General features: G+C 60.6%; 1 protein-coding gene across 1 annotated transcript; it reads right to left on the bottom strand.

Moving 5' to 3' along the window:
• Positions 1-42: 42 nt before the first annotated feature.
• On the bottom strand, positions 43-20,849 carry LOC117646655 (ATP-binding cassette sub-family G member 1-like). The gene is made up of 11 exons (XM_034387756.1): positions 20,284-20,849; positions 10,881-10,998; positions 7,971-8,166; positions 7,202-7,347; positions 4,054-4,292; positions 3,282-3,380; positions 3,071-3,195; positions 2,819-2,987; positions 2,592-2,692; positions 2,076-2,231; positions 43-1,986 (listed from the first exon to the last, which is right to left on the bottom strand). Exons 1-11 carry the CDS (start codon positions 20,438-20,440, stop codon positions 1,633-1,635), a joined length of 1,860 nt encoding a protein of 619 aa, XP_034243647.1. The 5' UTR covers positions 20,441-20,849; the 3' UTR covers positions 43-1,632.
• Between the last annotated feature and the right edge of the window lie 3,663 nt (positions 20,850-24,512).

Raw genomic sequence — 24,512 nt, 5'->3', positions numbered from 1 at the left:
GTTTAATAGAGAGAGGAAAAACACACTCAATGAAAAACAAGACAAGTATGCAGTACAATTATTATTTCAGTTCAGATTTTACAAGTTCATGATCCCTCTGGTAATAGTAAAGTATAGATTAATGAGAGAATCTACATCACATATTGACCCTGCTCAATTCTTTTGTACTTAAAAGGCCCATTTTCAAAACAAATTATCTAGGTTTTACTTTTATTTAATGCATGAAACTAAGCATCAGCTTCATAAGATAGGGCTACAAAAGAAATGGGAGAAAATACAGTATCAACAGGTAAATGAAAGAAGGCATAGGTGAAATCATCCATAGAGTAAAATCTTCCCACATTTCCTATTTTAATTTTGTAGGAACTTTTGTCAGATATTTATGTCACATATTGCTTCATGCTGGTTGCGCCTTCATACATTCTGCAAATTGCTCACCATCAGTATGAGTATAATTTTGTTCTCCATGAGTATACAAATTCAAAACAGTAAATTTGTAAACAAAGCAAACAAAGACTTTCTTGCTAATTTCTACACTCTCCCCTTTTCTTGACTAGAAAAGTTCCTACCAACTCTGCAATTACATTACACATCAAGAGTAATTAAATGCTTATTTAGCTTTTGCTCTAAAATTTGAGCAGCACCAGTTACACAACCCGCAGTATCACAAATGCTCCGCTGTGGGCAGCTCGCGATCATGACTGAGCCGGCTAGATACCAAACAGAGGTACAGTCCCACCGTCACACCGAGACCAAATCACAACATATCTTGCGACAATTATTTACCAAAAGAACAACTTCCTTTTTTTTAAAAAGACTACCCACTACAATCATGGGTTCCTCCTAACTATTTGACCTAAAATGGATGGCAAGAACCACAGCCACAATATATGTAGCACAGCCATGGAGAAGCGTATAGTAATTGTTGCAGGTAATTCAGAGGTATTCAGAGAGCACACGAGCACATATGAAAAAAAAAGGAGAGAATTCCAGGGAATCACAAATGATGTCACCAAATCGTGTATGCTAACTTACTCATTAGGTACACACACTACATTACAAAACAGTGATAACTTAAATTAAATTACAGTTAAATGAATAATGGTTCCCTGCCCAAAGACATGCAGATAATACCTATCGCACTTCAAGCCATCGGATCCAGAGATGTGCAAGGAAGAGCACAGCGAATTTTTTAAACATATGTTCGATTTATCACAGAGAGAAAATGTGGCCGAAGCCACTTGGTTAATATTAAACCTTAATGCACACCCGATTGCCTTAGAGGTGCACACAATCACAAAAGCATATATAGAAATGACAAATAATAACATTCACAATGACATGAACTTAAAAAAATATTTTTTTAAGAATTATTATAAACATTTCACTTGAAAAAATTCTATACACAACATTCGACTTCCGAACTGCTGACAAAACAGCAGGGAGGCGGCACAAACATTTGAACACAGGCCATTAAGTAATGCTCCCTACTGGCACCAGGCTCCAGGGCCGACGCCGAGAGCCAAAATTAAAACAGTTTGCCGCTTGGCGTTCTGGCGTCTAATATCACTGAGATCTCGGAGCTTGTCACAGGCGCGGTGGCGCGGTGGCGCGGTGGCGCAGTGTTGCAGCTCACCGCGTGTTGCAGCTCACCTTGCGCTTGAGCGTGACGAAGCTCACCAGCCGCAGCAGTACGATCATGGCGGCCAGGGCGGAGACGTCGATCCAGTAGCGGCCGTCCTCCATGCCCACCTCGGACAGCAGCGTGGCGGGCACGCGGAAGTGGCAGTAGATCTCGGTGCGCGGGCACTCCAGGGTCTCGCGGCCGTAGCCGTACACGGACAGCGACAGGCCCTCCAGGGCGTAGCGCATGTAGTTGAGGTCGGCCGCCCACGACAGGTACGTCGGCATGTGCGCCAGGAAGACGAGGAAGCCGGCGAACAGCATGCACACGGCGATGAAGATGGCGCCCAGGAACGTGCCGTTCTGAAAGAGCAAGGGGTGGCTTAGACAGTGGCGGCAAAAGGCGGCAGCGTGCAGACACACTGCCACAGGGGCAGGGCGGTCGTGCTCACCACGGGGTTGCAGGTGGTGCCCAGGAACAGGCCGATGCTCTCGGACATGATGCTGAGCAGCTGGCACATGGAGAGGAACATGACGAAGCGCGTCCAGTCCGCCACCTGGGACGAGATGAAGTACGCCATGGAGGTGAAGACGGTGCAGAACACCATCTGGAAGGGAGAGAAGATGGGTTAGACGGTGTTGGTCCAAGTGGTCGCGGGGCGCCAAGGAAGCGGCCCTTTCCCGACAGCTTCGTCGGAAGAAAGTTCAGCGCAAAATGATTCCTTCTTTTTTTTCAAAAGAGCGGGAGGGGAATTCCCGGGTACGGTTTGACGGATTTCAAAGAGGCCGCAGCGAGGTAACCCGGTCCACACGCTAATGCCCAATTCCAGCGCCGACGACACAGACTGCTTTTGACACGCGATGCCAAATTGCTCGAAAGTAGTTCTCGCCAGTTAAAGTAGGCGGATTCTCTCCAGTTGGCGCCGGGAGCCCACAATTGGCAAACTAGGGGCAAGAGGGTAACCCACCTGGACGGGAATGTTGGCCACGATGAAGGCGATGTAATAGGTGCGCAGCTTGTACCAGTTGTTGTATTGCTCCTTCTTGAGCGTGTTCATCTCCTGCGGGACTGCAAAAGCGAAGCAACGCCATTATTCGCGGGGCCCGCCCTCCACTTAGCGGCCACCTATTAGCGGCCGATAATCACAGGGTTCGAACGTTTAAACGGCACAGCCAGCACGGCCGCCACACTCACAGCGCAGCACGGCGGGCATCATGGACGTGTACCCGAGGTACACGCACGTGCACATGAAGAAGCCGAAGTTGCTGATGGTCTTGGAGCCGTCCCAGCCCGCGTCCGCGAAGTACAGCCCGAAGATGATGCCCACCACGAAGTGCAGGGCGAGCTTGAGGTGCGTCACGGTCTGGAGCGAGTACAAGGGTTACTATGCCACCCCACAAAGCGGGCAGAAGAACAGTTGCACCAGAATGTTGGACGCATACTCACCCAATCTCTGTACAGCTGGATCATGCTTCTGTGCAGCAGCACCCAGAAGCGGTCCAGCTCGGTGGGCTTCCTGATGAGCACCATCGCCTTGCGCGTGCCCTTGTCCGTGAAGTCTTGCGTCGGGTCTGCAACGGCACAACCACAGTCACGGCCACGCCCTTCCAAGAGTGTAACGCAAGTTGGAAAGTGATCCTCCCTCGACTTTGCCCACCTTTGATGATAGACCGCTCGCCGCGCCACTCCTTGGCGTTGGCCAGGCGCTCCAAGTTGGTGCCGTGGTCGCCCAGCTCGCCGCTCGCCACGTCCATCACTGCGGGGCAAGTCCAAGAGTCAAGGGGGTGCTGCAGACCGACTCGTCTCGTCGCCCCGTCCTCGTCGCACTCACGGGCCTGCCCCCAGGGCGACGGTACGAAGGACGCCTCATTGTCCAAGCAAATGACAACGCGCGTCCTCAAACCGCCTCGGCACACAACGCCCGCGCGCCGCGTCAGCCGCGTCAGCGGGGACACTCGTCACGCCACGCCATTCCGGCAGAGAGTCGTTCACATCGCTCTGTCTCTCTCGCACTCACGGGGCGTCCAGCACAGGTGCGAGAGAGACAGAGCGACGAAAACGACACTCTGAATCGGCCTGCTCGGTGAGCAGTGAGCACTCAGGGGCTAAGAGCCTCTCCATAACGCTCCACAACACTGCCGACCAATTAGTCGCAACGGCTGGCAAATGGCAAACGGCCCCGCCGCAGTCCGATGCGAGCGTTGACAGCGGGTCGATAAAACAGGGAGGAACTACGGCCGGTAAAACAGGAAGGAAAACTGCGGCCGGTAAAACAGGAAGGAACTACGGCCGGTAAAGCAGGAAGAAACAGCGGCCGGTAAAACAGAAAGAAACTGCGGCCGGTAAAACAGGAAGAAACAGCGGCCGGTAAAACAGGAAGGAACTGCTAGCTCGAGGCACTGCTCGGCGTGCTCGGCGTCACTACTCACGGAAGTCGGCCGGGTTGTGGTACTTGGGGCAGGGCAGCTCGGCCTCCTGCAGGAACGGCACCACGCTGAGCGCCGAGCCCTGGTACACCGTGCGGCCCTTGGCGATGACGTGCACGTGGTCGAACAGCTCGAACACGGAGGCGGAGGGCTGGTGGATGGTGCACACGATGGTGCGCCCGCCGCGCGCCAGTGCCTTGAGGGTGGACACGACCTGCGCCGACGCGGAGCTGTCCAGGCCGCTGCGGCAGGCAAAGCAAAGCAAGGTGTCACTCCACGGTCGTCATTGGCGGGATTAGTAGATATGCCGAGTGGCTGGGCCGCGCAGCCACGGCTCAGCCGCGCCGCGCAGAAGAGTCGTCTCGCCACTGTCAGGTAAGGGTGCGAGAGAGACATAGCGACGGACCGATCCGAGGATGGTGACGCGTTCGGGGGCGAGATAAAACGACGACTTATGCGCTTCATTGGAAAACTTTTATCTTCGAGTAGTAGCTGCAGTTTGCATCTCGCCTCTCGACGCCATGGAGCATCTGCGGACGGACCGAGTCCCGATGGAGGCGGGGCATATGGCGTGCGTGGTGCGTGGCGCGTGCTGGCAGTGGACGGCCAACTGCATGGCCATCGCAGCACCGCGTCACCTCCCGCAAACCGACTCAAACCGATTCCAAAGCGACAAACAAAGTCGTTGTTGCGAACAACAAAGACGCTCGCAGTGGCGTGGCGCCGCGCGTCCCGCCGCTTGACGGAGGGAGGCTGACTTTCCACGGAGAGAGGGCCGCTCGTTCGCCGCCATCTCGCCGATCAGAAAAAGAAGAAAAGAAATGGTAGACTCCCGGCGGAGGAGGTTTAACGGGATCCGGCCAGGTTCGCCGGGGGTTGTTCGGCGGGGTTCAAAGCCCCAAGCCCCGCGGCGGCGGCAGCGGCGCCACTTCCTATTCCGGTCATTACTTGCCCTACACTGTACACTGGCCGGCCTAACGAGACCGGAGAGACCAAGCTGGGCGCCGACGCTGCCGACCGTCAGTCCGCCCGAAACGGTTCGCAATCTCGCGATCATCGTGTCGCTTGCCTCGCTTGCCCGGGCAGAGCTAGCCTAAGTGCGGCCGGGTCGGGATCGGTCGGATCGGAATGGCTCGCCGGAGATCGCCGAGTGTTTACCAATGCCATAAGGCCCCGGAATGAATAACCATTTCCTGGACGACACCGGCAGGCCGGCAGGCAGCGCACAGCAGGTCCAGCAGTCCCCCCTGGCGACCAGCCACCAGCTGAGGCAGACAACAAGCCTGCCAGGCTGCCAGCCTCGACGAATCGGACGCGCACTCGCAAATAACCGACGCAGAACACACACACAAACACATACACACACACACACATATATACACACACGCGCCGGTATGGCTCCGGGCGCGCGGGCCGCAGCACGCGTAGCGTCCGCACGTGTGTCCGCGTGCGTCACGAACGTGCCGCGCAGAACGCGCAGCGCGCAGCGGGGAGTGAGAAGGAGGAGGAGGTAGCCACAGGCCGCCACAGGCGGTTCAGAGGCAGTTCAGACGCGGTCCAGAGGCGGTCCGGAGGTGTCTAAACTGGACGAGGCGAGGAGAGAACATATAACGGCATGGCCCCGTCGCGGGGACTCCGAGAGTCAGAGGGACCCCCTGTCAATAACGAGAGGCGGAAGAAAACCCTGACCTATATCAAACCGGAGAGCAGGGCCGTCCCGTCGCCAGGCCAGGCCGCCAAGCGCCTTCACCGCCGTGTTTTCGATTCCGTTTCTTGTTTCCCTTTTTTTTTTGCGCTTACACTTGCAGCTCTGAGCGACTGCTGCATGAATCAACCGACAGGCATTGCAACGCCACCATTCAAAACCAAAATAAGAAGCAGCTGCGCGTTGCTGCGCGTGCATGGCGGTTTCCAGTGTAAAGGTGAGTGCAAATAGGAGCCGCCCCGAGTACACACACACTTGCAGGCACACACACACACACACGCCCGCCCGCCGCACTTGCACTTGAAGTGGGTTCGCCTTGGTCGGCCTCCCCGGCAGGGCCGGGCCGGGCCGGCGCCACCAGCAGGCCGAAACGGCAGGCGTAGGGAAGTAGGAAAATCACTGATATGAGCGGCCGGATCGGCCCAAATCGAGTAAGTACGGATTACGGATTATCGCGCGGCGTGTGCCGAGTGGCGTGGCGTGGCGGCGTGCCGACGCCGACGAGCGCCACTCTGCATAGTGATGGCGTCGGCGTTCCCGATTAATTACCATCGCCGACACCAGATTCGATAATTTGCCGAAGACTCCCGACTCATCTCGCGCGCGTGGCGGCCGGTCCGGTCGGCCGCTTGCGGATTTCGTCGCTCCGTCTCGCTCGCACTCGCGGCGCGTTCGGCGGGGGTGCGAGAGAGACAGCGCGACGAGGCGCCGCGCGTCAGCCGTCCACGCGCGGCGGCTTTCCATTACCATGACACGGCCGCTGACATTGGAGCGGTACGAGGGCAATACGTCGGCGGCATTGGACCGTCTGGCTCTGGGTCTGGCTTGCCGGCTTGCCTCTGCAGCGCGTAGCGATAGATAACACGGCCAGGGCACGCACAGTGGGCCAGAAGACCGGCGGAGGCGGCCAAAACTCTAGACGCGTTTTGAGCTCCAGAGTCTCTAAATGGACCTCGAACCGAACGTGTGACCCCACCAATGGATTGCGCTCCGAACGAGGAGTCCATTGGTGGGGTCACACGTTCGGTTCGAGTCCCATTAGCGACTCTGGAGCTCAAGACGCGTCTAGAGTTTTGGCCACCTTTACCGGTCTTCTGGCCCACTGTGGCACGCCGTCGGTGGGCGGGGTTGCCCGCCAGCGGGCCGACGGCGCGACCTAGGCAGGGCCAGGGCCATGCCCAGTGCAGGGCGGTGCAGGGCCCGGCCGCCGGGCTGGCGCCAACATAGGAGCCAACGACATGCTCGCTCGCCGTCGTGCCTCGACTTGCCTCGCCGGCCGCGGGACCGGCAGCCGGCAGGGACGCGGGGTCGCCTCGCCTCGCCAATCTCCACAATCTGGTTGCATCACCGCGAGCGCCACCGCAGAACACAGCGCTTGTCGCCCATTTTCCAATCAAGGTTCGCCAGAGCGGCAGAGCGGCAAACACAGAGGCGAACCCGACTTACGTGGTGGGCTCGTCCAGGAACATGACGGGCGGGTTGTCGATCAGCTCCAGGGCGATGGACACTCGCTTGCGCTGCCCGCCCGACAGCCGGCAGCAGCGCGTCTCGCGCGTCCCCGTCAGCCCCAGGGTCTCCAGGATGTCCTCGATCTGCGGGAAGGAAAGGAGAACCAGAGTGAGTCTGTTTTACAGCGACGGTACAGGCCCAATTCAGCAGCGCGATTAGACGGCGGCAAAAACTGCTCGCCGGGTGGGAGTCGAACCTGGCGAGGGAAAACCTCGACGCGCGGCGAGCCTGAAGCAACGGCTGCTGCTATGGCGCGGCGGCGCGGTGCTGCCGAGCCATGCGAACTTCAGCTGACGGGCAACCGACTGTCAACTATATGTCAGTTGGCAAAACCGCGTCCAGCGGCCGTGTGTCGCATGCCGACGTCGTCCCTTACAGCATCTGGCAGCCGTCGCCCACCGTCGCCCGTCTCTCTCACGCGCGCATGCGAGTATAATGCTCCCCCTTCGTGCATCAAGCACACACACACGCACACAAGCGCGCGAGTGGCATTTTTACGAGCAGGCTAACCACACCACCTCACGATAGAAAAGTCGCAATGGCGGTGGTCGAGTTTCTCACAATGAGCGTCCCCCCAGGCCTTGACTCCTTGACGGCGAGCTCGGCCACCCTGTGCGAGGCCACGCCGCCGCCGCCGCCGCCGCCGCGAGGACCGCGAACACCACCCAATAATCACAGCGACCGCCACCGCCAACCTCATACTCACCACGAGCTGCTTGGCCTTGGTGGACAGCGAGCTGCCCAGCTTGAAGTCGGCCGCCATGGTCATGATCTCGTGCACCGTGAACAGCGGGTTCAGCATGTCGTCCTGCGTGATGTAGCACGACTCCTTGCGGAAGCCCGAGGCGCCGCCCGCCTCGCTGATGGACACGCCGCCCACCGTGCCCGTGACCCCCGACACCCTGCAGACAGAGAGACAGCGTTAGCGTCGGCCACTGGGCAAGGCAGGACTAGGGCAGGGCAGCCCATACGTCCTGCGCTGCACTGCACTTGTGCAACAGTACGGCGCAAGCGCAGCAGCGCAGCTTGCACGCATCCAACTGGGTCGCGGCGCCATGGCGGAGCATGGCGGAGCATGGCGAAGCCGCTTGCGACAAGGGGAGTGTGTTCGAAGCGAGGCGGCCTCCAGGGCCTCCAGGGCCTCCAGGGCCTCCAGGGCCTCCAGGGCCTCCAGGGCCTCCAGGGCGGTCGGGGCACGCTCGCGGCGCACCAGCACAGCGGCCAGGCCCAGCCCGGCGCAGCCCCTGGAGGCCGCGCAAGGGGTGGCGACGACGGCCAGGTGCCGCGGCTCACCACCCCGACATCCCGGCAGCGCGGCACCATGGCGGCACCATTGGGCAAACTAATGCGAGGGCGGGGCGGCGGCCTACAAAAGTAGAGTACCGGATAATCCAGATTCAGGTCCCGGCGTGCCAACCCGGCCCGGCTGGCCCGGCCGATCGACGTGCGACGCCAGTGTACACCTCCTGGGTAGCGGGCGGCAGCCAGCGGGGCGGTCCACCGGCCACACCGCGCTGGCGGATGTATCAACACGCCTATGGCCTCTTTTCGGCCAAGGCGCCGGCCGGGAGGCACCGGGAGGCACCGGGAGGCCGGCTCGCTGTGCTCCTCCAGGCCGCCTGCGAGGTAGGCCGCCGGCCAGCGCGCGCGCACCCGTAGGCGGCGGCGTTGCCTACCCCGCCGTCGACAGGCGCTCTGGCGGCGCGCTCGCCGCACTTCCCACCGCGCCCCTCACGCCCCTCGCGGGCTGGCTGGAGCTGGAGCACGTTTTTTGGCAAACGCCTCTGCTCGGCGCGCACGCCGCACGCCGCACGCCGCACAGCGCACACCGCCCGGTGTGGCCTTGCGGCCTCGGCGCCAAAGCCGCGGCGGCTCGTGCCTCGCGGTCTTCCTGGTGGCTGCCCCGCACTCGGCACGTCCCCGGAATGCAGTCGCAGCACGCGTGCCTCGGGCGGCAATATTTGGACGACAAAATCAACTTGTCCAAAATAAACCGCAAAAGATCCGGCGCCACGTGTTTGCGCCGCGGCTTCTCGGCGAAAGTGCTCTTGACATTGCCGGCGCGGCCGGACCGATGGGTGGCCGGGCCGGGCCGCGGCGTGCAGCCTGGCAGCGAACAAGGCCGCCGAGCCCCGCCCCGCCCCGCCCCGCCCCGCCCGCCCGCCCCGCCCCGCCCCGCACGCAATACCCCAGCGCACCTTGTGGGCTAACCGTGCGACAATATTCGCGAGAGGTCCTGGGAACGGACGTGAGACAGAAAATCGCGCAAGAAGTCTCCCGAGATATGGCCATGTCAGGACGGGACGCAAAGATAGCGGCTGGTGCTGGACAGAGAGGACGGCGGGGCGCGCTTGCATGTGTGTCAAGTATAACGACTGCGGTCACCGCGGGAAGTCTGCGAGGCAGCGAAATCTCGTCCCATTTCTTTTTCTTTTCCTTGGCAAGTCTAACGCTTTGAACCGGCTGCTCTTTGAACCGGATATTTGGGGGATTCTGCACAAGGCCGAGCAAAAGCCAATCGCATATACCTCAATTTTTTTAAAAATCAAGTATTTTTTAAAGTCTTTTTTTACAAGTGGGTGTGCTGTTCTCTACGGTGGTGAGATAGTGTGTGTTCGTGACTGCACTCGGCAAATCCCAAAAAGAGGCGGGAGAAACTGAAAATTATTTCCGGTCAGCGTGTGCCGTGACACCACGAGCGCATCGCGATTGGGCGCTTGCTCGTCACGGTGGCAAATTTTAAGAGGCCAGGCTTGCGTCCTCGACGTGCGCGAGAAGCCCGCCATTGGGCATTCTAGGCGCGGGCCGCGGCGCGGGGGGTCCGGCGGGCTGGCACCACACTGCACTGCACGTCCGGAACCCTTCCGACTCAAAAGCGAGTCAGAGGAGGCATTTATTTCGGACCACGCGCGAAAAGCAGAGAACGAAACGCGGCGGCCCGCATCCCAACGAGGGAGAGATCGGCCAAAGCAACCGCCAAAACGAAAACAGGCGACTTCTTGACTTTTCTTGACGACGCCACGGCGCCGCGGGGGGCGGGGCGCGGGCATCGCCACGGCGTTCGTTGCCGTCCACGTCGTTCCGCGTGCAAATCGAGAGTGGAGGGTTCAAAGCACTCTCCCTGCCTCGCAGCCTCGCGGTGTGCCGCCCTGCCTTTCCCTGCGCGGAACCTGCCGCGGCCGGACAGCCTGTGGTTCTACCTGGCGGCAACGCGCTGCCCGCGCTGCCCGCTCTGCGCAGCACGCAGACCGTACAGGGAAAACAAAAATCACCGGCTCGATGATCGCACAGGCTGGCTGCCTGGCTGGCTAGCTGCTTGGCTAGCTGCCCGACCGGCTAACTGCCCGGCTGGCTACCCTGTCGGACTCCGGTTCGGAACGAAACCCTTGTAATCGTCGCGCGGTTCGCGGTTTCCAGAAACCTCCAAATTGCCAGCCATGTCGGGATTTGAAATTCTAAATGGAGGTCTGCATAGTGATATGGAAACGAATTAAGCATTCCGGGAAAAATTATTGCCGGAGGCCGTTTTAAAATGACAAATTAAAAAAAGTGTTTTTTTTTTTTTGTTTTGCCGTGGGCTGGATTAACTATGCCAAGCCGTAATGAATGCACTTACTGTACGCCCGTGACCACGTTGAGAAGCGACGACTTGCCGGCCCCGGACGGGCCCATGATGGCCGTCAGCTCGCCCGACAAGTACCGGCCCGACACCCCCCGCAGCACGTCCTTGGTTCCTGCGAATAGGATAAACATGAGTCAAGCACAGCTTCCACTGCACTGGTAAGACAAAGGCAACAAAATTATGCCGTGACAGGGCACAAACGATTTACGCCCAAGAAATGGCGTAAATCGGTTTAAGCCCTTGGAACGCGCCTTGGAAGGGGCGTGAATTAGTATAAAGACTTCTGGGCAAAATGTTAATGGCCTTCCAAAGGTATTCCCCGGTATTCCCCAATCGCGCTCTGGAGGGGGATGGAAGACCGTTACTCCTCATGCTTTGGTTTTTCCAGAAAACTCGTTCCGACGGTCGTCGTTCCAGTGCGATGCGTGACCCCACGCCGGCCGGTACAACTCGTCGTGCCGTGTCCAGAGACCTCTCCAGAATCCGCCAGAATATCTACAGCCCTCCCCCCACCCCCTCCTTTCTTTGTCCACTGGAAGAAAAAAAAACTTGACATCGGAATCTTTTTAACCTTGATACGGTGCGGTGTTTTGGGGGAGACCAGCGACCTTTAAACTTCGAAAGGAAACACTCAAAAACAAAACAGAAAAAGGACGGCAAACGGATCGATGTTGAGGCAGAGAGACACTACTTTTCCCGTTCCCACGATGTTGCCGCGTTGCTACAACTTGCGTCAAAGCAAAAATAGTCGCAGAAATGCACAAAAGTAAACACGAATCCTCTAATTTGGCGCCGAGGCGTGCAGGGGGCGTGCCGCCGACGGAGTGCTGTCAAATGGGGCCGCGACAGCGCGACACAGGCGTCTCAGCCTGCCGAGTGCCGTCAAATGGGACCGCGACAGCGCGACACAGGCGTCTCAGCCTGCCGAGTGCCGCGGATTTCAAAAAGACAAAAAAAGGAAAATACAGCAACAAAGACCGAGGGGGCAACAACTCGCGCAATCATGTGTACACTCTTAAACCTGTCACCGCCCACAAAATCACGCTAAGACGATGAAAAATCACGAAATTGGCCTATGTGACGAGATCAAGCTAAATCAGCCCAAGCAAATTCAGCCGAAATGAAGCGAAGTCACTTCATCCCGAAAATTGGAGTTGTTGCTGCTCGACAAAGAAGTGTCCAACAGTGCGGCGTGACGTTGACCAACAGGCGGGGCGAGGCGGGCGATGCTGGCAGGGATTCGATTTGCCTGCCGGCTAGGCTTATCGGTGCCGGCGGCGGTTCCGCCGGGCCACGGCGGCCACGGCGGCCACGGCCAGGCCGATAGTGCCGCTCGGGCTGATAGCCAGGGGGAGTGGCTGCGCGTGCTGCGCGCGTCTGGAGCGGCTGGAGTCTGCATGCCGAGCGGCGTCTCTCTCGCTCGGGACGCCGCACGAGAGCGAGAGAGATACCCCCCCCCCCACTAGGAATAGTGGTCTGCAGCTGGCCTCTGGCTGAGCCCACTCAAGCGGGTCAAGGCGCGAGGGGCCCTTTTGTTTCAGGCGCGCGATTCGCACGTGGTTTCGTCGCTGCGTCTCTCTCGCACTCAGGGGCCGTCCCGGTGCGCGAGAGAGAAGCACCGAGCGCCAAAGTCAGCCTGCGAGCCACGCCGGCCGGGCAGGTGCGGCAACCCGTGGAGAGCATGAGCGGCCGCTTGAACCATTCCGTCCCTAAGTCATGGCTTAGGACGACTTAGTACTCCACGCCATCCCGACGCCCCGCCTCGCCTCGCCCCGACCGGTTCCCCGGTCCCTCCAAGGTCCCCCCCATCCTCGCCACCGTCACTTAATGCAGGCAGAAAACAACAGCAACCATCCCGTGCGAGAATTCTGCCGGGGAGAAAATGTCGATGATGATGATTGGATCGCGGTCGGGAGGTCGACTAGTGCAGCATCCTGACCCGCGCAACGCCCGCGGCCAGGCGGCCCGGCACCTAGCAGGCCAAGGACGCGCCGAAACAGACAGAGCGCCTTTGTGCTGCAGCGCGCCTTGCTAATGACACATAAGGCTGGCCGACCGGGCCTTACCTCGCCCCGCCCCGCCCCGCCCGCCCCGCCCCGCCCTCGGTCGACAACCCATCCGGGGGTGCGTTAAACCTGACTGGAATTGAACCGAGCCGGTTGTGCCGGGTACCGGGCAATTGCCTCGGCTTTCTTGTCTGTCTCTCTCTCTCTCTCCGTCTCCCTCTCTCCTCTCTCCGCCGCCTTCCCTCTCCCTTCCCACACCTGCACAGCAGCAGCAGCGTTGCCGAGACGCGGCCGTCCTTGAGGACTGCATAATCCCACCACATTCCGAGGAAACATTATTTATCATATCATTATCACGCGATTCTCGCCTCGTTCATTATAATTTTTTTCCCCGTTTTCGGAAATGTAAACAGACCAACAGGTGCAAGAACGGCGCGAAGTGGGTATAATTTGCAGGATGGCATCAGGACCCTATGATGTTAACAATAGGGGCAAGTACTTTTTCTCCTTCTCTCACTTTTTTCTGACGGCGGTTGTTGAGTCATTGACGCATGCAGCGTGAGGGCTTGGCGACTGTGACGCGGTGCAGCAAGTGACGGCCGCGTGACTCACGTGACTGCATCGTTGGGGCCTCGTTGGGACCGCCAGGTGGGGCCTTAAGGCCGGGCCGGACCGGTGCAGCTAAATGGAGCATTGTCGTTTCGACAGGCGGCACAAATTTTCGAAACGCACAGTGGCACGGCGCGGCGGGCGGAGCGGCGAAGCAGCGGAGCGGCGCAAGAGCTTTTAAAAAGTACTACTACTACGCACGCGGCGAGCCTGCTGCTCTTGTTCGAGCGGCCCTCGCCCCGCCACACCCCGCCACACCCCGCCACGCCCCGCCGCGCACCCTGCTGCAACCAGTTTGGCCGTGCGCCGACCTTGAACTTGGCGGTCTCCGAGACAAAGCGCCCGTCCGCGGCCGCGCGGGCCATTCAGCGGGGACGCCCCGCCCCGTCCCGCCCCGCCACCCCGCCGCACCCCGCCACGCCCCACCACGCCCTGCGCAGTGCGAGCCAGAGAGGACGCGCGCCGGACGAACTTCACCGACGGTGTAGCTCAGACGGGACGAGCTTGATGGCCGCGCTGCGGGTGGAGGTGTGAAAGGCCCGCGGCGCCGCCAGACCGTTCGCCCGCCACGCCACGCCCGCCGGCCGGCTGGGTCATCAGCATGCTGGGTCCAAACGGCGCTGTCGCCGCTGTCCCTCTCGCACTCGCGGGGCGTTCCGCGGGGGTGCGAGAGAGACATGCAAACGGCCAGTGCGCTATCAGCGCCGTAGATAAACCAGAGGCCGTAAATGGCCGGGCCGAGCCACCGTCCAGCCACCGTCCAGCCCGCGGCACTCCGCGGGGCGAAACAGCGAAGCCGCCTGGAGCCTGGCTGCCAAGCTGCGACGCTGCGCCTGGCGGCCAAACCAGTCTCCCGGAGGCTCCAGGCAGGCAGCCAGGCTCCAGCGCAGCGCGCCGCGTGCCGCCTCCAGCGCGCCTCCAGCGCGACGAAGGCCACTGCCCCCTTTCGTCACTGCTATGCACTTTACCCTTCCAGTTCGCCTCGCCACGCCTCGCCGCTCGCCATGCTCAGCCCAGCCGGTCACGTGCGTAGTCCTTTTGGCGGCAAAACTCCGAGAATTCAAACCGGAGGCGGTCACGTCGCTCTCATTAAGCCTTTTATAATTGCCGCCTCTTTTCTTCTTTTTTTTACTTCGGCTGCGTGCGCTTGGCGCTGCCGAGCACCTTGCTGCAGCCGGAGGATGTTGCCAACATCGGGAGGAGGCGAGCCGTGAGCCGAGCGCGATGTGGGGCTTCAAGGGCGCAACGCAACGGCGATGCCGGCGGGGCGGGGCGGGGCGGGGCGGGCGTCTGGACCCAGCAGGCTTCTCAACACGTCGAACGACGCCACGCCACGCCACGCGCTACGCATCGAGGCAGTGATAGTTGCCGCCTTGATCCGCGCGGCCCGGCGCCGCTCCGCGTCCTAGCCACTGCTCGCTGCTCCGCGCTCCGGGCCGCGTGCGTCCCGCGGTCCGCGACGGCCTAGCCCGCGTCCCCGTGGCTCCGGCCGCTCACGTGGCGTGGCGCGCGGCCGCCGCCGTGCCGCCATGCAGACAGTGTAGACAGCCGCTGCGACTTGACTGCCGGTTGGTAATCCGGCTACTAGTAGGTCAGACTGTGTGTGTGTACATAGTTGCGCGATACGAGCCTACGAGCGCCTGCAACGCATCGCCTCGCCCGCATCGCCCTGCGGAGCACGCCGAGCACGCCGAGCGACCCCTGGAGCCTCATTTTCAAATTAGGCGGCCGGCCCGCCACCCGCCATCCCGCAGCCTGTGATTGGCTGCGGGCCGCGCGCGCCGTTCCCAGTGTATCCGCACGCATTCAGCCGAACCATCAATCTCACTCCGTTTCGGAAGCGCGCACTCGCACAGCAGGTTCCATTCGGCCTATTAATCGCTTCGCCTGCAGTCACTCTCGCGCTTGTCGCATTTTCTTTTTCTTTCTTTTTTTTTGCTGCTGGAACAAACGACCGCATCACAATGCACCAGGAAGTCAGTCACGAATCGAGTAATCGGACTTCATTTCGCATTCACAGTCAATTCAAGTTTTAATTTTGCCATTTTTTGTCTATTTTAGTTTTTTTAGTTTGTTTGTTTTTTTACGAAGCGAAACACTGCCTTAGTTTTTAAATTCAGATCAGAACATGGTCAGAGATGAAATATCCACCCGTATAGAAAATATTTAGAGCGACGAAAAGACAAAGTGAAAAAGTAAAAACTGGCTGAACTAGTTTTGCGCTCGACCCATGTGTGATCAACCAGTCAGCGTCCAAACACTTGATGTTTTTTTTTCTAAACGTTCCTTTTGTGGACAACAAAAACATCTTGTGATTGTCCGGGACAAAGAAAAAGCAACGAGAGATTCGCGCCCCATTCAAAGAAGCAGTGGCGCAGCGGCGCAGCGACAAGGTTTCGGCCGCGAGGCAGACAGAGAGACGGTCGCCGTGCGTTGACTGTCGTTGACTGCCATTGGTGATTGGCCCGACGGCAGGTGAAGACGATCATCAGTGCAGCGGATAAGGATTACAGCCACACGCGTGCAGATAGCATTTCTGAATTTCAAATAATGGAGTGATTGCGGATGTATAATTAGATCATCAAGCCTGGAAACAGCTGGAAGATTTGGTGCACACCTAGCGGCTGGCTGCGCTGGGCCGTGCCGCCGTGCCGCCCGGCCGCCTGCCTGGCGGTTGGCCCAACGCCAAACCTGAGATCAATCCCGCGCCATTTAGTGCCCCGGACCGTTTCGCATGTTATGCGCCTTTCCGGGGACGAGTCCACGAGAAACAAACATTAACAGGTTTTCGTATCTGCCAAAATTTTTTATTCTTTTTTTACCTTCTGCTTTTGTAAACATTGTAGCATCGTGAAAAGACCTGTCACGACAGAAAATAAAAATTTGTCCGTCGATGTAGCCATGCATGGAGTGATGACAGTTTTTTTTTTCAAAAAAAAATTTAGAGGTGAAGGATTGCGAAATGGCGTGCTTTACGAACACACGGTCCATCATCCATGGTGCTCATGACTCTTTGACGGCGACCCTGGAATACCACCGGAAGGAGACGGGGTGGGGGCACCGGATGTCGGCGCACACACACACACACACACATCGCGAGTACCGCCGATAATAGAACTGCGTGTGCTGCTCGGTGATGCCCGTGGAGGCACGCCAAGCAGGCCACACAGGCCATGCAGTCCACGGCCCTGGGTGGGAGTCGCCGGCCGGCTCCACGTGCACTAGCAAAGTTACGCCTTAGTTTTACCAGTGTAGTAAGTAATCTGGTGTATGTACCAGTGTAGGGCCGGGCTGCACCGCTTTACAGTGCAGGGGTTGGTCAAACTGGGGATGGAGTGACTGCGGAGTGACTCAGGGTGGCGGCCGGTATCCGGTCCGCGGTGGCGGGGGTCATGGTGGCGGTGCGAGATCAAATGCGGCTCGGCACGTCCCCGTCGACCGCCACACCGGCATGCGTCACCAAGCCGCCGTGCTGCACTAGACCGGACTAGACGCGCGGCTCGGCACGCGCCGCCACTGCAGTGGCCTGGCAGTGGCTCGGGATGGGATTCCCACGCGCCGCGATAAAGGAGAAAAATTAGCGTTGCGTCACCGCACTGGAAGCGCTCTGTCACTTTCACCGAGCGGGCCGGCCGCACTTATTCAGCAAGTTTTGAAAAGCCGAAACGCGGGGCGCGGAGCAGAGGGACGCCTCGGTCGGCCGCCCCATGACGACATTAGTATGGTGATTCGCGGCTGCTGAGACAACACGAAAAGGGACACAAATATTTACGGTTTGGCGAGTGCCATCAGGCTTGACGCGCCTGGCGAGCATGGCCCGGCGTGACGCGAATGAGTCAGGGCCACTGGATAACATCGCGAGCAGCGCGCAGCGCCCAGCACGCTCTGTGAAGCACACACGCGCAGCCCGCCCGAAGGCCCGAGCGCGTCCGACCGGAAAAACGTAAAAAAAGGGCAAACGCGAAACTGGGATTCATCAAGGAAAATGCATAAAGTGGCGGGGGAAATGCAGTTTTATTGCCAACGATTCACGTGCACTCGCGCAGAAGTGTTTGTTTTATTATTAGTCTTTCCCACCGTGACGCGCCAGGCGAGGATGTCGCAAGCGGGAAATTTGAACGCGTCTCGCAGCAAACCGCGCACTTCTCCGCGCGGGGGGACTTGGCGGTCCCCTCGACGTCCTTCACGCCCTTCAAGGAGCTTTGGCCGACTGTGCCGCGAAAGCACGCCGTACCGCGTCGTACCGCGCGCCGCGCCACTGTATAGGCGGGCCTGGCGGCGCTTTAGCGGCTTTAGCCGATACACTGGTACAGCTAGCCACTCCACTGGCAGACCAGCCTCATGGCGCTCATGGCCTAGCCGGCTAGCCGCGCGTTGCGCCTTGGCACCGCTTCCCCGGTCTATTTTCAGCGAGCCCCGCCGTGCCGCCGCACCGAGCGCCACACTGCCACGGCCACGGCAGAGCACGGCAGCCGAACTGCAATAATCGATTCTTTTTCGGGCGGCGCCTATCAAGCATTCAAATTGGCATTCTCATTCGCATTCGCCCCTTTCCTTTCATCAGCGGCAGCAGCGCTTTTTAGGCCGCGGCGCAGCAGAGACGCGGCAAAAACCGAAAGGCACTTGTCTTACAGCGGCGTCGATGACCCGCGGCGCGAGCGCAGCGGTGTGAGAAAGAGACAGACAGACGGAGACAAGGCAGCACAAGGCAGTGAGGGAGAGAGAGAGAGAGGTTCAGTGTTGGCCACCTTGGCCCTGGGAAGGGTACAGCACGCATTCCTCACGATGTGGGTTATCTTGCCCAATAAGATAAGGCTGCACAACAAGTGCCCAAACCTGGTGCATCGCCTATGCGCTTCCACTAAGTGCATCATGACGCAGCGACGGCGCGCATCGCCCAGAAGCGCAGTGTACTAGCAGACAGAAAAAAATAAAAAAGGCATCGACCCCAGAATTTGAACCTAGGACCACGGAGATTGGCAATCACGCTGGCGGGGATCATGTAACCAGGCACGTGGTGCATCGGATAGTGGTACGCGTCTGCGTGCATTAGCATTAGCATAGTGTTTGTATGGCGAGGTTTCAGACTACTGCACTGTACGAGTGTACTTCCGTACAGTCGGACCAATGTCGTGTCCCAACTTCCAGAGCCAACTTCGGAAGCCAGTCCGAGTAAAAGCGGCCGCCTCATGCCCGCGCGGAAGTCTCTGGGAAGCGCCGCTGCGCCGCTGCCGAGCAATGCGACAAACACTCCAACGAGACACCCCCCGGAAAAAATAGAGATAAAAACAATCTGCGAGCGGCAACGGCCGGCCGGCCGGCGCGGCGGGCTGGCGCCGTGGTGCAGCTCCACCAAGCTCCACCCCCTGGACGAGTGTGGACGAGTGTGGACGAGTGGCGTTGACGTCAGCAGCGTGACAAGCAGGACTATTGTCAAAGGGCGAGAAGGGCATGCTGGTGCAGGCTGGTGCAGGGAAGCTGTAATCCCTAATCCTCGGGCCCTGCCCTGCCCTGCCCTGCGTGACGCAGGCGACGCGGGTGCCATCAGTGCGCGCGGAGTGTGTCCACCAGTGTCCACGGCCCACAGTGCACCGCCAGGGGATTGCCCGGCAAACACGACCAGACGGCCACAGGCCCAGCTTCACGGCCTCCTCCGCCTCGGCCAGGCCGGCTTTCCACGAAAGGGAGCGTCTCGACGTGGGGCCGGCGCGAAAATGCGCGAAGGGCCTGGACTTGCGTTGCGCGCGGACCCTGCCGCTTGGCGCCGAGAGTACAGCAAAAGGAATCAAAACGCACGAACCACCAAGCGGCCGAAGGGTTCCATGCGGAGAATTCCCTCGGACCAAGACTCGCCGGCAGCGCGGCAGTGCACTGTGAAGCTGGGGGAGGCCAACCAGGCCGGCGCGAACGCCACCCTTTCCCCACAGTGTAGCCGCTGCCACTATCGGCGTGCACAGTGCACTAGCGCCGGGCCGCCCTCGCCCACGACCGCGCCAACGCTCTGAGTCACCAATTTCTGCCGCAATTGACCCGAAATGGGCGAGGTGGAAGTGGAAGTGGCGAGGGAAGGCCGTCACCCGCGCTTCAGGGATCATGTGCCATCCTGACCTTGGGGCCTGCGGGCCAGCCGGGCGGCCCCGCGGCCCCGCGGTCACGCTACTAGTACTATCGATCGTCCTGACGGTTCCCGCCGACAACGCTGCACGCCAAGTAGTCCATTCCATTGGCCGGCTTGGCTTGCTTGGTTACTTGGCTTCGACCGCCTCCCTGGGGGGCCGCCGGGGGCCGCGGCCCGTGTGGGCCCTCCACGAGTCCACGACCCGGCGCGACCTTAGGCCTCGCGCGGCTACGAGACTCGTCGTCGGGCCCTAAGCGCATGCGGCCCGCACAGCACGGCACAGCCACGAATAAGGAATGGCAGAATGACGCCAGGCCACCAGACAAACGAGGACTAAACCCCAGAATCGGTCTACAATCAACTCCCCACCCACCCATCTAGCAGTTTAGAATCAATGCAATTCCAAAAAAAGAAAGAAAAACACAGTTTACCGAAACTTTGTCGACTTTCTATGCTTTTTTAAATGAAAAGTTTCACGCAAAAACGTACGCCAAGCGGTTTTCTTTACAGTTTTCTTTCTTTATATGTCTATTTGTAAAAATTACTGTTTTTCGGTTGAAAATAAAAAAATTCAAACTAATCTGACTTGCGACTATCTTGACTGACAGCCCGACTTCACGGTTCAATCCCACCAGCGTATCAGCCTGCCGCATACTGTATGTACCTTTTCTGCCATCCTTGACGGTGAACTTGACGTCGCTGAAGTCGATGTCGATGAGCTTGTTCTTGGGCACCTGCAGGTACACTGCGCGGTGCGACGAGTGCGAGGACGACGCCGCCGGCTGCAGGGCGGCGGAGCAGCACTCGCCCAGCAAGGCCATGGCGGTCACTGCTCGGCCTGCTCGGCCTGCTTGGCGGCGGGGGCGATCGGAAAGCACTGCCACTCACAACCACAAACAAAGACCGCGGAGGTGCTCGAGTTCAAACGCGTTGGGTGCCGCGGGCGCGCATCCTGTCACTGCGTCACACTGGGTCACTGGCCGTCACTGGCCGTCACGGCGCGTCACGGCAAGACACTGTCACTTGGCGCACGTGCACCACTTGTCGCACTGCGCGCTTCGCTTCGCGCTTCACTCGCGTCGTCCGTATACTTCGCTGCTTCTCTCGCCGTGCCGTCGTGCCGTGGCCGTGCTCGAGGCTCGGTTCCCTCGGTTCGCCCGTCCGCTGGTGGGTTCCTACCGGCTCTGCCGACCGGGTCGCTCGCCGCTCGCCGCGCCGCTCGGCTTCGGCTGCGCCAGGCTGCGCCGCACGGAGGCAAGCGGCAAGGCTGTCGGCCACCGCACCCCACCCTCACCCCGCCCTCACCCCGCCCTCACCCCGCCCTCACCCCGCCCTCACCCCGCCCTCACCCCGCCCTCACCCCGCCCGTCCGGCCCGTCCCCCTCTCCCCGCTCCCACCCTGGCCTTCCCCCCTTGCCCTTCACTGCCGCGCCCCCGCGCCCCTCTCTCTCTCTCTTACTCCCTCTCTCTCTCTCTCTCTCTCTCTCTCTCTCTCTCTCTCTCTCTCTCTCTCTCTCTCTCTCTCTCTCTCCCCCCCCTGACCCCCGCCGGCGCCGGGACGCACCTGTGGGCACCACCGGCAGGTGAACACAATGGCAATGGCTCCGCTAGTGCCTCCATGGAGTCATCCAGGTTGCGCGAGTATGGACGGGTTCAACACCTTCAACTGCAGGCACTGCAGGGAGGGGAGGAGCTCCCCAGACAGGTTTCTGCTCCCAGAGGCTCTCTGGCGGGGCGCAAGGTGCAAGGGCACGGTCGTCGAACTGTTGCTTTGTTCGTGGTTCGTTCGCAGCTTCGCAGCCAAGCTCGGGGGGCAAAACGCAACAGCCTGCCCCTGTAAAGTAGGCATAACGTGCCTTCAGGGTGCCCCGGCTGTTCGGCTGTCCCCCCTCCCACGCACCCGACGCGGGCCTATCGAAACGACGCGCGTTTCGGTTCGCGAGATGCAGAGCGCGGTGCGCGGTGCACCTGGAGCGAGACTGGAGGACGACGCCCTCCTCTCGAACGCGCGCCGACGCACGGACCTCGCGGACCTCGCGGACGCGCGCCTGCCCACGTTGCCCGGCGGGGGCCGGGCCTGACCGAGCGGCGGACGTCCGCCCGTCCGTCCGAGCCGCGGCCGCGGGTCACGTCGATCCAATCCCCATTCCCCATTCCCCACGCGGTGACCTTGCGGCCGGCCGGGCCGCGTTTTGCGCCCGGGTTGCCCGGGTTGCCTGGCCGAGCGGCAGTGCCGGCCTGCCGGGCCTGCCGGGTCGAGTCACTGTTTCGAGGTCCGCGATAGCGCGATGGAAGCGATGACACGGCGATGCGGCCGCCACCGTCGTCGTGGTGGTCATCGCCGTCCGTCCGGGTGCGCGCTGTGCGCGCTGTGCGCACTTGGTGCTGGTGGCCGCGTGACCGCGCTGCCGAGTCCTTGAATGCCGCCATGTCGCACAGCGTCGCACGGCATCGCACTGCGCCCGGGGGCCTTGGCGTCGGTCGGCTTCGGATCGACATCAGTCCGAGAGTGTTTTCGCCGTTGCCTCTCTCGTACAGAGGCGTCGCGTGTAGATGCGAGAGAGACAGACTGAGTCTGCTGACGTCACCGAGCCCCGGCCAGCCCCGGCGGTACAAGGCGACCCGCGCCGCGCAAAGGGCAGAGCCGGGCCGGCCGGGCCGACGGCGTCGTGGGGCTGGTCAGGGAGTCAGGGACGCGAGCGCAGACGCGAGGGACGGCGCCGTTGGCGGCCTGGCGGCCAGGCGGGCGGCGGCGGCAGAGCCCCGATGCTCTTCAGGGCCGCACCGCACCGTATCGTGGCGGCGTGGAGGAGTGCGGAGGCCGATCGAGCGTGAACCGGTCCAATAACCTCCGATGCGGCGAGGCGACGGGGCGGCGGGCCGGGCCGTCGGCTGGGTAATGTTGTTACGTGACAAAACTTTTCCTTTCCACACCACACCCCAGCGCCGGCCGACGATAGGACCCTCTCTTTCTCCTTGATGACTGTTGGTGCTCGACTGCTCGTCTCCTAAGGGCACTTTGCATAACTCCGGCGCTGCCGCTGCCATGGCGCTGCTGCCCAGCGTCGCATCAGCGCGCGCGGCTCGGCGCAGTGCGGCGCGGTGCGTGTGGCGGGTCGCCAGCGCTGACCACTCCCGGTGTAGTGCCGCGGTCTCGGTGAACGTGAACGATGTGAACTGCCAAGTGAGTCTGGGCAGCGCAGCGAGGAAGCGAGGCACGCCCACGGAGGCCCACGGAGCTCCTCGCCGAGCCCACTGGCCGCCGAGCCGAAACACTGCGAAGCACGGCCACGTCCAGCCGGCCATGGGGGCCGAGCGATGCCGAAAAGTTGTTTCGTCGCTCTGTTTCTCTCGCTCCGCCGCACGGAGCGCTTTTCGAGTGCAAGGGAGACGAAGCGACAAAATGAATGTTCGGAATGAGTCTGCAGGGCCAGCCCGCACTGCCCGCACCCGGCGTCCTTTCCGAAACCTCTCACAGCACCCTTGACCCTGGCGGGACCATGCCTGGCGGGGCCATAGGGGCCGTGCCGGGCAGAGCGGCAGAGTGGCAGAACAGAGGAGATCGCAGCCGTGGTGGCAGAGCGACGCGCCGGACGCTGCGAGACACAGGGCAGCAACGCAGCAGGCAACAGGCAGGGTACCTGGTGCAGAATGGCAGCGTCGCGCTGGGGCGGGCCTTGAACCCCGAACCTTGAACCTCGAATGAGCGCGCCTACCGCCTGCTGGCCGCGAGCACGGCAGGCACGGCAGGCCACGCCGCGCCGAGCTGAGCCTGCCTGCCACTGCCTGCTGACCTAGCAAGCTCCGGGCCGCGCCGCACCGCGCCAAGGACGAAATAAGTCCTCGCGTCCTGGAAACCAATCCCGCCTAGTCGCGCCGCCATAAAGTTCCGAGTGCTCGAACGTTGATTCGTTGGTTCGGGCTCCTCCGCTGTTTTCGGCGGCCTTGGAAAGCGTGCGTCGAGCACGAACCACGCGAAAGCACGCCGATGGACAATTAAAAAACAATGCAAGATTAAATTAAGGCCTGCGCGGAGAGCGAAGGGAAGGTGCGCTGCTCCGTGGGACTCCAGCAGCCAAGCAAGCGACTGATTCCGAACGTCGTCTTCGTCGCTCTGTCTCTCTCGCATCTCCACGTGATGCGCCATGAGTGCGAGAGAGACAGAGCGACGAAAACGGGAAACGACTCTCAGTCTGCGTCTGCACTGCAGCGCCTCCGCGGCCGCGGCGGCCGCACAGTCGGACGGGCAGACAGTGAAGGACGTCCAGGGCCGGCTGCCGCCGGACAGGCGGACAGGCAGGCAGGCAGGCAGACAGACCGCGGCGGAATAAAAATAAGATCAAAGTATTTATTTATATGGACTGCAACAGCAGCATCGTGGACTGGACTGACATAAAACGAGCTCCGGGCGGCGCCGCGCTGCACCAGCACAACCAGCCACTACACCAGCAGCGTTGCAAAGAGCCCGCCCCGCCCGTCCGCCAGAAGGTCTGGACCAGAGAGGTCTGGACCGCGCAGACGTCTGGAGTGCGGGGACGGGACGCGAGGTCGAAAGCAACTTCGCCGGCCGCAAAAATTAAGTCCAGCAGTTAGTCGTATACCAGGAAGGCCTGCCTGCTCGCCTGCTCGGCTGCTCACATAAAATCGGCGAGGGCACGCCGGGCCGGGCAAGCCCGCTGCGCGCTGCGGCACTGCGTTCCTCGTTGGTTCAGTGCACTCTTCAAAGAAACGAAGCAAAAACGTGGAGGCCTTTAATGGCTCTAACTAGCATCTTCAGAGGCCGCCGATCTTGCATGCGATACTGTATGTCCTAGCCGCTCGTTTCGAAAATAAAATGAGCTGAGAAATTGAACCGCTTCCGACTGGTGTGAGTGTGTGCCGCTAGCCTGGCTT

Source organism: Thrips palmi, unplaced genomic scaffold (genome assembly GCF_012932325.1).
Source record: "Thrips palmi isolate BJ-2018 unplaced genomic scaffold, TpBJ-2018v1 HiC_scaffold_19, whole genome shotgun sequence".
Taxonomy (NCBI): Eukaryota; Metazoa; Arthropoda; class Insecta; order Thysanoptera; family Thripidae; genus Thrips; species Thrips palmi.
This window is presented reverse-complemented; position numbering and strand designations above follow the sequence as displayed.